At 44.3% G+C, this 13,630-nt stretch overlaps 1 protein-coding gene across 2 annotated transcripts; it reads left to right on the top strand.

Annotated features, from left to right (window-relative positions):
- Positions 1-8: 8 nt before the first annotated feature.
- On the top strand, positions 9-11,857 carry LOC113425943 (uncharacterized). 2 transcript variants are annotated; one of them, XM_087953622.1, is made up of 4 exons: positions 9-511; positions 4,791-4,864; positions 7,221-7,347; positions 8,941-11,857. In XM_087953622.1, the coding sequence occupies exons 2-4, from the start codon at positions 4,808-4,810 to the stop codon at positions 11,220-11,222; spliced, it is 2,466 nt and encodes an 821-aa protein (XP_087809748.1). In that variant the 5' UTR covers positions 9-511; positions 4,791-4,807; the 3' UTR covers positions 11,223-11,857. The 2 variants fall into 2 exon arrangements, with proteins under 2 accessions (XP_087809748.1, XP_087809749.1); XM_087953623.1 differs by having other exon boundaries at positions 165-511; positions 8,944-11,857.
- The last annotated feature ends 1,773 nt before the right edge of the window (positions 11,858-13,630 follow it).

Consider the following 13,630-nt stretch of genomic DNA (forward strand, 5'->3'; position numbering starts at 1 on the left):
AACCCAGAGGGGGGGGGGGAACCCCGGAAGTGGCCGAGGGCCTCTCTAGGAGAAAGACCCGTTCGGTGCTTTCGCAACTCGCCCCCCAAATCCCTCCACCCCGGCTGGCGGAAAAAGCCTTTGCCGGGGAGGAAGGCGCATGCGCGCGGCTGCAGCTGCGCAGCTGGGTTGGGCTGGGTGGGAAGGAGCTGCGCGGATCCTTCCCCTGCGCGCCTCGCTTGGGGATCGGAGCTCGGGCGAAGGGCAGAGCCGCCTCTTCCCCTGCGGGTGCCTGTGCAAGCAAATTCCCTGCCTGCCTGGGAGTCTCCGCCTGCAGCTTCCTAGCTGGGCATCCCGGGCGGGGCAGCAAGGAAAAGCTGGGCTGCCGAGTCCCTCCTACGGGGAGGCTCTTGGCTGGAGCCCCGGACAGCTCCCTCCGGTCTTTAAGCTTTGCCTTGGATGAGAAAACGCTTCCAAAGCGGCGGGGACATATTCTGAAGGAGCGTCTTTGGAAAGGGGGTGGAAAAACAAGGTGGGTTTGTGTTTGTGTGTGTGTGTGTGAGAGAGAGAGAGACGGTTTGACGTGTTTTCCCCCCTTCTTAGTTTAGGAATGGAATATACAGATTAGGATGGAATGGAGTAGAATAGGAATTAGGAATAGAATAGGAATTAGGATTAATATTAGATTAGAATTAGGAGTTGGAATAGGTGACCAGTAAGCTGCTTTTCTAAGGTTCCAAATTAGAGTTTATAATGATTAGGATTAGGATAAAATAGAATAGGAACGGACTGGAATAGGGAATGGAATGGAATATAGAGATTAGGATGGAATGGATTGGTATGGAATGTGAATTAGGAATGGAATAGAATTATGATTCATATTAGATTAGAATTAGGAATTGGAATCGAATGAAATGGAATGGAATATAGAGATTAGGATGGAATGGAATGGTACGGAATGTGAATTTGGAATGGAATAGAATTATGATTAATATTAGATTAGATTAGAATTAGGAATTGGAATGGAATGGAATATAGAGATTAGGATGGAATGAATATGAATTAGGAATAAAATAGAATTATTAATATTTAGATTAGAATTAGGAATTGGAGTAGAATAGAATAGGAATTGACTGGAATAGGGAATGGAATGGAATATAGAGATTAGGGTGGAATGGAATAGAATAGAATACGAATTAGAAATAGAATAGAATTATTATTAATATTAGATTAGATTAGAATAAGAAATTGCAACTGGAATAAAATAGAACAGAATAGGAATTGATTGGAATAGGGAATGGAATGGACTATACAGATTAGAATGGAATGGAGTGGAATAGGAATTAGGAATAGAATAGAAATAGGATTAATATTAGGTTAGAATTAGGAGTTGGAATAGAATAGGAATAGGTGACCAATAGCCTGCTTTTCTAAGTTTCCAAATTAGAGTTTATAATGATTAGGATTAGAATAGAATAGAATAGAATAGAATAGAATAGAATAGAATAGGAATGGACTGGAATAGGGAATGGAATGGAATTTAGAGATTAGGATGGGATAGAATAGAATAGAATACGAATTAGGAATTAGGAATAGAATAGAGTTATGATTAATATTAGTGTAAACTAAAAAATACTTTGGTCTTTTTAGTTGTCAGCAAAAAGCGAGGGAGGAAAGCAGTGCATTCCTTAAATGCTTGAGATAATTGCTTTGGCAACCGAAGCCTCTGGCACTCAAAATTATTACTGGAGAGCATGATTGATGATTCTTGGCTATGGATGTGTCTTATTGGAGAATATACATCCAGGAGTGGTGGGAAGACCAGGGTCAAGGGTGAAAATGATTTGTCAGAGTCAGCTGCAACCGGAAACGCCGACATGTCAGCTCCTAATAAATCAATCTTTTTTACTCTGAGAGATGCGGCTAGAGACTTATCATTTGAATGGGGGTGCCTGTCAGAGATCTGACAATTAGATTAGATTAGAATTAGGAATTGGAGTTGAAATAGAATAGAATAGGAATTGACTGGAATTGGGAATGGAATGGAATATAGAGATTAGGATGGAATGGAATAGAATAGAATAGGAATTAGGAATAGAATAGAATTATGATTAACATTAGATTAGAATTAGGAATTGGAATAGAACAGAACAGAACAAAGAATGGACTGGAATAGGGAATGGAACGAATTTATAAATTAGAATGGAATGGAATGGAATAGAATAAGAATAGAATAGAATAAGGATTAATATTAGATTAGAATTAGGAATTAGAATAGAATAGGGAATGGAATAGAACATAATTCTTTATTGGCCAAGTATGATTGGACACGCGAAGAATTTGTTTCAGGTGCATAAGCTCTCAGTGCACATACAAGCAACAAGTGAAAAATCATGATCATAATCATAAAATTCAATCATAAATCATAAGATACAACACTCGGTGATAGTCATAGGATACTAAATAAAAGCAATCAACATAAAATCATAATAGGATACTAAATAAAAGCAGTCAACATAAGTCATACAAACCACAAAGTTATAGTCATAAGATGCTAAAGGAATAGGTAATAGGAAAGATGAGAAGGATGATAGTAATACAGCCCTACTATGTGGTTTGACAGCCTAGCCTTAGGGCATAGATGGTGTTGTGGGAATTAGTTGTTTAGCAGAGGAAAAGTATGGGGGGAAAACTGTGTGTAGTTATTTTGGTATGCAATGCCCTATAGTGTCCTCTTGAGGGAAGGAGTTGAAACAATTTATGTCCAGGGTTTGAGGAGTCTGTAGATATTTTCACAACCCTCTTTCTGGCTCGTGCCATATACAGATCCTCAATGAAAGGCAGGCTGAAGTATGGAAACAGAAGCTTTAATTAAAATAAAGGTAAAGGTTCCCCTTGCACATAAGTGCTAGTCGTTTCCGGTTCTAGGGGGCAGTGCTCATCTCTGTTACAAAGCCGAAGAGCCAGCGCTGTCCGAAGACATCTCCGTGGTCATGTGGCCGGCATGACTAAACGCCGAAGGCACATGGAACACTGTTACCTTCCCACCAAAGTGGTCCCTATTTTTCTACTTGCATTTTTTACATGTTTTCAAACTGCCAGGTTGGTAGAATCTGGAACAAGTAATGGGAGCTCACTCCGTTACGCCATGCTAGGGATTCGAACAGCCGAACTGCCAACCTTTCTGATCAACAAGCTCAGCGTCTTAGCCACTGAGCCACCGCCTCCCTGTATTAATGAGAATAGTAATCATTTATTTCATTTCTATACTGCAGAATTCGCAAGAACACTTGTGCTGTTTTCTCTGGTGCTGTTTTGAGTCTGGAAGCCTCTGAGTTAAATGGCTGCTGAACGGCTCTGAGGAAAAGGGGATGTTCCCTTCTTAGAGATGCTGTTTGGGGCAATCCCTCAGGAAGATTCATCTCCAAAGAGACCATCAGATAAAGGCTCCTTAGAATAGCAATAGCACTTAGACTTATACACCACTTCACAGTGCTTTACAGCCCTCTCTAAATGGATAGGAACTGGACAATAATCACCTACTAAGTCCTGGGTGGTGTTGTGGCCCGCTGGTGGCTGACAGAGCTGGCAGCAGAGGCGGACAGTAGCAAGGAGGTTGGGGAGGAACCTGGGCCAGTCTTGGAGGCTGAGGAAGGCTTGGATGAGGGCTCTGCATCAGAGGCAGAGATGGGGCCAGGGCAGGCTGGTAATCATCAGCTGCCTTTGGGCTCGGACATTAGTGAGGCAGGGGAGCTTCTGGAACCAGTTCCCAGCCTGTGCATTTGCAGAACTGCCAAAAGGAAGGAACAATTAAGAACTCAGGGTCGACGTGGGAGTAAGGCCACAGGTAGACGATGAATGGCCCCTCCCATCAAAGGAGCAAAAGGGCAGGGGGCTTTTGCAGGAAACAACTCGCTTCCTCATTCGTTTGTTCCAGTCTTGTGAAGATTTGCAGGTGTAATCCAGCCCTTCCCTGTCAGCACTTTGTGTGGAAATATTTACCGGGCAGCTTTCCAAGATAGATAAAGTCTGAGCTAATTAGTATACCTTTGCAAGACTGTTTGCCAAGCCGTTGGCTGAACGTGAATGTACTAAATTCACATTTAATAAAAGGTTTTGCTGGGACTCAGAGTTGGCTTAGTGCTTTTTGGGGAAGCCTAGGATAGAACAGGTGGTTTTCTTTCAAGACGAAGTGCTTCCCCACCTGCTTCAAGATGGGTTCCTCCTTTCTCGCTTCTTATGCAGCCAGCTCACTCATTCTTCCCTGGTCATCTCCAGCATGAGCAGAGCTTATGTCATTTCAAGGACCTTACTGTTGTGGCCCGTCAGCTACTAGCAGAGCTAGCAGAGGAGTCAGATGAGGTTGAGGGGGAGCCTGGGACAGCTTCAGAGCCTTTGGAAGGCTCTGATAAAGGAAACAGAGGCAGAGACACAGGGAGAGCCATGGCCTTCCACCCTCCCCCAGGTGGAGAGGCAGTTGTCTTTGGGGCCTGAGCTGAGTGAGGGAGAGGAACAGTTGGGGCCTATCCCAGATGCGCCTATGCGCAGAAAGGAAAGGAGAGAAGAGCAAAGGAAAACAATTGCGCTCCGACAATTTTGGGCTACCAGGGTGGTTATTTAGGCACTTAAGGAATGCACTGTTTTCTCCCATTCCCTTTTTCTGGCAGCTAAAAAGACCAAAAGAGAATATTTTTAGTTGATAGTAGGATTGCCAACATGATCGCCAATGTCTGATGAGGGATATGGCACAAGAAGAAGAAGAGTGTTTTTATAACAAGTAGTTCCTCTGATTTTTTTTAAATCACTCTCAGAGACCAGAGCAACATCAATGGCATCTCCTGGAACATCGGTTGTCCGTGGTGGAGCACTTGCTTTTCCAAGGAAGGTAGGAAGATCTTTCCCTCCTCAAACTGCTATCATCCAGCCCTGTCCAAAATGATCCAGCCCTATCCAAAATGGGGGGAGGTTTTTTTTTCCATAAGCAGCTTCCAGATACTTCAATAGGAAGTCACAGTGTGTTAGGAATGTAAGTCACCTAACAGTTGGGTTGGAAAATATATAAACCAGGATAGACATTTTAATACTGTCTCTTTAAGGGAATGCTAAAATTGTAATTGGGTGTGGTTCCTCAAACGGCCATAAGATGGAGCCAGAAACCTGAGTTGTCCTGTTCTGTCCTATTGCTGAGACAGTTGCCATTTCTGCATTTCCCTATTGATTGTTGCTGATTGTCGTTATTCTTGGATTTGATGTAAGTCTGTTACTAAACTGTTTATGATACTGGACTTAGTTATTGGATTATCCCTGGACTGAAAACTGACTGCTTTAACCGTGAATGACCTGGACTGTGTTTGGACTTTGCTTAACCATTTACTGGAAGTAAAAACCTACATTTTACTATTCAGTGCATCTGTGTGCCGTTTGTGTGTTATTCTTCACCACTTTCACTACGACTCCCTGTGTGCGCTCATTCTCCTAACGGGGAATTACCTCAACACAGTGTTACTGGTAATTCAAGAGGAATCATCTTAACAATACAAAACCATCCTCTTCTCCACCTTGGATGCTGAGTGGAATGTACTTGGTAATGTAATTATGGTTTGAACTCTGCAGCATATGACCATGCAATATTGATCAGCAATCCCAGGTTAAAACTTATCTAAATAATGTTGCACACACATGTGGATATTAAAACTAGAAAGAAATTAGGATGAGAAGTTGAATGAGGCTGGCTTACTGTTGTCAGCATTCCAGGGAACCTCCATTCCAATCAGTAACTCCGATACAAGCATAATCTCAAAAGTAACTTTATTAGAATAGCACCTGGCACATCTGTGGAATCTTGAAACTAAAAGTTTCCCGGACTTCCCACAATGTCCCAACCTACAAACCATCCCCTTTTCTCTCATCATCACATCACATGAACCAATCCCAAAGTAAGTTCCTTTTTGTTTCTGCGCCACACTCCATGACCTTGAACTAACAAAAGAATTCTATTTTGTCTACTTAGAGCTACTCAATAAAAATCACCCCCCCCTCCCACTTCCTCAAGCTATGTGGCAGCGATGAATAAGGATTTCAAAGCTGACAACTGTATTAAAATTCTTAATTGACTGTAGTTTAAGATGATCTGCTTAAGACAGGAGTGTCAAACTCAATTTCATTGAGGGCCACATCAGAGTTGTGTTTGAATTCAGGGGCGGGGGCGTGGCCAGAATGACATCACTCATCGGGGGCGCATGTGGTGGCCCGAGTGCTCTGCCATGAAAACGGGCTTCTGGGCCCCGTTATCTGCCATGACTGCCTCCTGCAGCTCTCTGCCAGGGAAAACAGAGCTTATGGGGGGTGGTTTGTGGCCCTCCTGAACTCTGTTTTTGCTGGCAGAACTACCATGGAACAGTCCTTTGCTGTTAGGACAGCTCAGTGGACCAGATCTAACCACCCTGTGGGCCACATCCGGCCCACAGGGCTTCAGTTTGACACCCCTGGCTTAAGAGAAAGCACAAGGTTCCTCTTAAGTTTATATTATGTAGCCAATGTCTACAATATGTCTACTCTTGTTGTAGTCATCCTTCAAATCTATACAGTGGAGCCTTGAGTCGTGACTGTAATCCGTTCCCGGACTCCGGTCACGACCTGATTTGGTCGTGTCCGGAAGCATGACTGACTGCATGCGCGCAGTAAAAAAATGGTGCCAAAGGGGAAATCAGTGTGGAAAGAGAATCCCTCCACGCCGACTTTGTTCACCACCCGATTTTTGAATCGTGACCCAATTCAAAAATCGGGTAGATTTTTTGTTTGCCACCCGATTTGGTCACGAACAGGAGCATTTGCGACCTGATGTTTCACTGTACTTCCTTCAGTTAGCCTTTGAATTTTAAAAATACAATAAGATCCATTTTTGTTCTGAAGAAGGCCTGCAGAGTATATTTAATTTTATTCTTAGACTCCCTGGTAACAAGATAATTTGTTCATGTTTCACCTGTGTCCTTGGACATTAATAGAAGGGTATACAACAAGTTACATTGCTACTGCACCTGACATAATTGAGAATTGGCCAAATTCACAAAAGATTATCCCCCAGGTATATTTTTAATCAGAGGTTCAGAACTCAGGGCAGTTGCTTATCTATTCTAGTTGGGAATCAGGTTTGTTCTTTTAAGAAAAAAAAGTTCATGTATATATTATTCAACTGTTTTTTAAGAAGGATGTTTGTAGAATATGTGTGGTTTCTGTTTCAGAATTCCGTTTCCTTTGAGGATGTAGCTGTGTTTTTCTCTATGGAGGAGTGGACCCTGCTGGATTGTGAGCAAAAGACTCTGTACCAAGAGGTTATGCTGGAAAATGCAAAGAATGTGGCCTCCTTAAGTAAGGAACTGTTCTTTCTCTAGGCTGAAATTGTTGTAGAAAGTACCATACTTTTCACAATATAAGACACATTTCTTCCCCCCCAAAAAAGTGGGTGGAAATGTCTGTGCGTCTTAGAGAGCAAATATTGCAACGGAGGGAGAGGGAGGGAGATCACCACTGCCTGTCACTGCTGCTGCCATTTGCCACCACTGGGGAACACTGGAGCCTTCACTGCCAAGCAGTTGATTGGCAATTGGATCAGCCTCCTGGAATACCGCCGATCAGCTGTTCTAGGTGGCGAGGATTGTCGCCACTGCCTATCGCCACTGCTGTCTATTGTCACTGATCGCCACCATTTGCTACAACCACCATTCAAGCGGGAAATGGTGGTGGCAAACGGTGGTGATTGGCAGTAAACGGCAGTGGCGATCGGTGGCGATAAGTGGCGGCTGCAATCAGCGGCGGCAAATGACAGTGGCAATAGGCGGTGGTGGCGATAGGTGGTGGTGGCGATAGGTGGTGGTGGCGATTCCTGTTGACTAGAACAGCTGATGTTCCAGGAGGCAGATCCAACTGCCAATCAGCTGCTTGGTAGTGAAGGCTCCAGTGTTACCTGGCAGTGGTAAACCTAGGTGTGTCTTATGGTCTGGTGTGTCTTATAGTCCGAAAAATATGGTAATTGTTCTGTCAGGAGATTTCTCCTTAGTTTTAGGTTGCTTCTCTCTGATTAGTTTCCATCTATGGCTTCTTGTTGTGCCCTCAGGTGCTTTGGAGAATAACTTGACTCCCTCTTTGTGGAAGAAAGAATAATAATTGAGAACTGTGAGAATTATTGGAACACTGCTATCATGTCACCCCTAGTCCTTCTTTTCATTAAACTAGACATACCCAATTCCAGCAACCATTCTTTATATGTTTTAGCCTCCAGTCCCCAAATCATCCTTGTTGCTGTTCTCTGCACTCTTTCTAGAGTCTCAACATCTTTTTTACACGTGACGAACAAAACTGGATGCAGTATTCCAAGTTTGGCCTTACCAAGGCATAACACTTTACATGATCTTGATTCTAACCCTCTGTGTTGGCTTTTTTGACAGCTGCAGCACACTGCTGGCTCATGTTTAAATGATTGTCCACTAGGATTCCATGATCCACCTCACAGTTACTACTATTGGGCAAGGTACTGCCTATACTGTACCTGTGCATTTGATTTTTCTTGTCTAAATGTAGAACCTTACTTTTTTCACCATTGAATTTCATTTTGTTAGATAGCGCCCAATGTTCAAGTCAGTCGAGATCCTTCTGCATCTTAAGCCTATCTTCTGGAGATCCTATCTTCTAATAGAGCTGATGTTGCTTAGGGATAAGGTAGGCAGTTCTGCATCATGGAGGAGGAGAAAGAAGCCTGTGATAGATCTTATATCAGTCCAATACCAAGCACAGCCCCATGTTATGAACGTACCCTGACAGAAGTAGATAGAGGAATCACAAAAAGAGCTAAAAGGAAAAAGAGCTGGAGGGAAGGTTTGATAGTGTTCAAATAAGGGCTTGCAACAATGATGCTTGAGCCCGTTTGTACCTCACTTTGTGTCCATTTTTCTTTTTTCTTTGAAGCAGGTGATGGATGGGAGATGGAGAGTTCTGGTCAGGAGGCGGTAACACCTTTCCTAAAAGACAAAAAGGAAGTTGTGGAGAAGTTTTCTGGAAAGCCAAGTCCTGTGGAAAAACAGTTAAAGGGCGAGCCAGGGAAATGCTCTACTTTACCCTGTGCGGATATCAATGTCTTCTTAGCCAAAAATGTTCACCAAAAAAGAGAAGTGTGTCCAAGGTGTGGAAAAGTAGCCACAGATGTATCAGGATTATGCGATTGTTGCAGAAGCCACATCGTGGTGAAACAGAATGAAAGCGGAAAACGCTCCAGAAGGACCTTCCTCCTTACTTTATGTCAGAGAATACAAGGAGAAAAACCATACAAATGTCTGGTGTGTGGAAAGTGCTTCAAAGATTTAAGTCATTTTACTTCTCATTATAGGGTCCACACGGGAGAGAGACCGTACAAATGCACAGTGTGTGGAAAGTGTTTCAAAAATCCAAGTCATCTTATTTGCCATAATAGGATTCACACGGGAGAGAAACCGTATAAGTGCACCGAGTGTGGCAAATGCTTCACCGAGTCCCGTTCCCTCACTTGCCATAAAAGAATCCACACGGGGGAGAAACCGTATGAATGTAAAGAATGCGGAAAGAGTTTCAATCAAAAACATAGCTATACCGTACATCACCGAATCCACACAGGGGAAAAACCCTACGTGTGCTTGGAGTGTGGAAAATGCTTCACTGAATCAAGTTCCCTCACTTGCCATAAAAGAATCCACACCGGGGAAAAGCCATATAAATGCACAGAGTGTGGGAAATGCTTCAGTGAGTCGGGGTCCCTTGCATCTCATAAAACAATCCACACAGGGGTGAAACCATATGAATGCCAGGAGTGTGGGAAGGGCTTCAGAGCTTCAGTGTTACTTGCTTCCCATATAAGAATCCACACCGGGGAGAAACCCTATAAATGTACGGAGTGTCCCAAGAGCTTCCGTTCTGCAAAACACCTTGGTTTCCATAAAAGAAAGCACACAGGGGAGAAACCGTATAAATGCCAGGAGTGTGGAAAATGCTTCACTGAATCAGGGTCCCTGACTTACCACAAACGCACCCACACCGGGGAAAAGCCCTATAAATGCCAGGAGTGTGGAAAGAGCTTCAGAGCATCAAGTTTTCTTACCTCCCATAGAAGGATCCACACTGGGGAGAAACCATATAAATGCAAGAACTGTGCGATGAGCTTCAGTCAAAATTACCAGTATGCTATACATAACAGAATCCACACGGAAGAGAAACCATATAAATGCACAGATTGCGGAAAGGGCTTCCACAAGAACAGTCACCTTACGTACCACAAAAGGATCCACACCGGGGAGAAACCGTACAAATGCAAAGAATGTGGAAAGAGCTTCATCCAGAAATATCAATACACCGAACATAACAGAATCCATACTGGGGAGAAACCATATAAATGCATGGAATGTGGAAAGAGTTTTAGAGCTTCCAGTTTTCTTACTTCCCATAAAAAGTTCCACGCTGAAGAAAAACCATACAAATGTGTGGAGTGCGAAAAGCCCTTCACTAATTCAGGGTCCCTTGCTATCCACAGGAGGATTCACACTGGGGAGAAACCATATCAATGTAAGGAATGTGGAAAGAGTTTTAGTCAAAAACATCATTATACTAGACATAGCAGAATCCACACTGGGGAGAAACCATATAAGTGTGTGCAGTGTGGGAAATGCTTCACTGAGTCCCGTTCCCTTACTTGCCATCAAAGGATTCACACTGGCGAGAAACCATATGAATGCACTGATTGTGGACGACGGTTTACTGAATCCCGTTCTCTCACTTCCCATAGAAGGATCCACACTGGGGAAAAACCATATAAATGCCCAGAGTGTGGAAAGAGCTTTAGAGCTTCAAGTTCTCTCACCTCCCATAAAAGGATCCACACTGGGGAAAAACCCTATAAATGTAAAAACTGTTCAAAGAGCTTCAGGCAAAAATACAATTATACTATACATAACAGAATCCACACTGGTGAGAAGCCTTATAAATGCATGGAATGTGGAAAGAGCTTCCATTCTCAAAAACTTCTCCCTTCCCATAAACGGATCCATGCACGGGAGAAAACATATCAGGGCAAGAAATTTGACAAAAGCGTCAGTCAAAAATACTATTATACTGAACATAACACAAGCCAGCCTGGGGAGAAACCATATCAATGCATGGAGTGTGGGAAATGTTTCCCTGAGTTGGCGTCCCTCACTTCCCATCAAAAGATCCACATGCATTAAAAAATCATATAATTATATGGGGAATGGTATTTACTCAACATCGGTGCCTATATGAGCATAGAAAAAGTCATTCAAGAGAAACCCATAAAAACAGACTAGAACTGTATACATGGATTGTGTGTCAAAAAATTTGCAGACTATAGCCTTATCTTCTTATGCGATCAGATGTTGGATATCATGTTGCTGTTTTTTCTTTTTTTACCACAACGAAATGTTAGAGAGTGGAATATAAGGAATGATGATTCTAAAGAGAATGGAGAATAACTACAACTGATTACTTCAGTGATGTTAAGCATTTGTCCTCACAGAACTTTGAATCTAGTCTTTTTTGGACGATCTATTATGACGTCCTTCACTGTTTGTATCTCTCAATCAATTGCCGCTAGAAGCATCCAGCAGAGTGACAGTAGAGCAACTCTGGAGTTTGTTCTCTTGCATCTCTCGTTATTTCTCTGATTGATCAGACTGTTTATTGTGAGGGCTGTCAACACTTTTTATGTTCTATTAACTCTGCTGGTTTCCTCGCTTTGATGGGATTAAAAACATGATGGTTCTAAGGCACAGATAAGCAATCTTGGCTTTGTCATGATAATATCTTGAATAAAAGTGTACCTTTGGGTTTTCTCTCTTTCACAGATTAGTCTGAAGAATTGTTTTATAAAGTGCCAGTGTCCGAACTTCATTCTTGTCAAAGAGTTTGCAGCGTGACTACTATTGTGAGACAACCCAGGAGCAAAACACAGCACACAGAGGCTTTGTCTTTTAACAGTGGTTTATAAACAAGACTGCTATATGCATACATATACGTGGTAGGCAAATACCGGGCAAGCAATCAGTCTTCATTACTCTGCACAGAGAACTACAATGGAGATAGAACATGAGAAGAAGAGAAATATGCCCTCTCATGGCCTCCCTTTACAGCTTCTTAAAGTGGCAATAACCCTGCTGGCTGACCCATCCTTGGTCTTAAAGCGGCAATAACTCTGCTGACTCATACTCATTGCATCAGCATTTACAGCAGCTGTCAGAATTCTAGCAGTTACCCCAATTAAATCATGACAGATGGTCAGCTATTACTGTGTTTCTCCAACAATACAGCCTCCACCAATAGGAAGGCCCAGCATGATTTCTAGGCATGAGGTGAAATTAAGCCCCTCCCCCAAAATTTAGGCCTATATAAACCATGCATTTCCCCGCCATTTCTCACATCGTTAGAACTACACGAGGTGAAGAGAAATGGGGGGGAAGGGCGGGGGGATGGGGAGAAAACTTGCCTTTAGGAGTGCCCTGCAGGTAGCCTAGGCTAGAATACCCTGATAGCCGAAGGCAGAATCCCCAGCCACTTCAGGGTGTGGCGTGGCTACCCGTGTCCCCTCGCCTTTAGGCAGTCTCTTTCGGGCGATGGAAGCTCCCCAAGTGCAGTCACCAGCCACTTCAATCGGCCAGTAGAAGCAGCCTTGGGGCAAGCACACACACACACTCGCCTCGCTGTGAGGCCGCTACTATCGGCAGACGAAAGCTCCCTTGAAGGCAGAGTCCCCAGCCGCTTCAGGGCGTGGCGTGACTACCTGTGTCCCCTCGCCTTTAGGCAGTCTTTCAGGCGATGGAAGCTCCCCAAGTGCAGTCACCAGCCACTTCGATTGGCCGGTAGAAGCGGCCTCGGGGCGAGTGCACACACACACTCCCCTCGCCATGAGTCCGCTTCTATCGACCAATGAAAGCTCCCTTGAAGGCAGAGTCCCCAGCCGCTTTGAGGCGTGGCATAGCTGCCCATGTTCCCTCGCCTTTAGGCAGTCTCGGGCGATGGAACCTCCCCAAATACAGTCAACAGCCACTTCGATCGGCGGTAGAAGCAGCCTCGGGCGAGGGAGTGTGTGTTTGTGCGCTCGGCCCGAGGCCACTTCTACGGGCCGATCGAAGTGGCTGGTGACTGCACTTGGGGAGCTTCCATCGCCCGAAAGAGACTGCCTAAAGGTGAGGGGACACGGGCAGCCACGCCTCACCCTGAAGTGGCTGGGGACTCTGCCTTCAAGGGAGCTTTCGTCTGCCGATAGAAGCGGCCTCGCGACAAGGGGAGTGTGTGTGTACGCTCGCCCCGAGGCCGCTTCTACCGGCTGATCGAAGTGGCTGGTGACTGCATTTGGGGAGCTTCCATCGCCCGAAAGAGACTGCCTAAAGGCGAGGGGACATGGGCAGCCACGCCACGCCCTGAAGCAGCTGGCCTTTGGGGAGCTTTCATCGGCCGATAGAAGCTGCCTCGCGGTGAGGTACGTGCGTATGGGCCGCTCTAGGTGGGGGAGGAAATTAAGTCACCCCCAAAAAGACAGCCTAGCCGTTTTTTCAGGGGTCAAAAAAATAAATAAAGCCCAGCCTTATTTTGTGAGAAACACGGAAAATCATCAATACCT

This window comes from Notechis scutatus, chromosome 2 (genome assembly GCF_049901735.1).
Source record: "Notechis scutatus isolate UNSWTSFEM ecotype Mainland chromosome 2, rNotScu1.2, whole genome shotgun sequence".
Lineage (NCBI taxonomy): Eukaryota > Metazoa > Chordata > Lepidosauria > Squamata > Elapidae > Notechis > Notechis scutatus.

Excerpts from the sequence above, each read along its gene's own strand:
- LOC113425943 (XM_087953622.1), top strand. The coding sequence starts at position 4,808 with ATGGCATCTCCTGGAACATCGGTTGTCCGTGGTGGAGCACTTGCTTTT. Across the intron at positions 4,865-7,220 it reads CACTTGCTTTTCCAAGGAAG|AATTCCGTTTCCTTTGAGGA; the intron begins GTAGGAAGATCT and ends TTTCTGTTTCAG. Across the intron at positions 7,348-8,940 it reads AAAGAATGTGGCCTCCTTAA|CAGGTGATGGATGGGAGATG; the intron begins GTAAGGAACTGT and ends TTTTCTTTGAAG.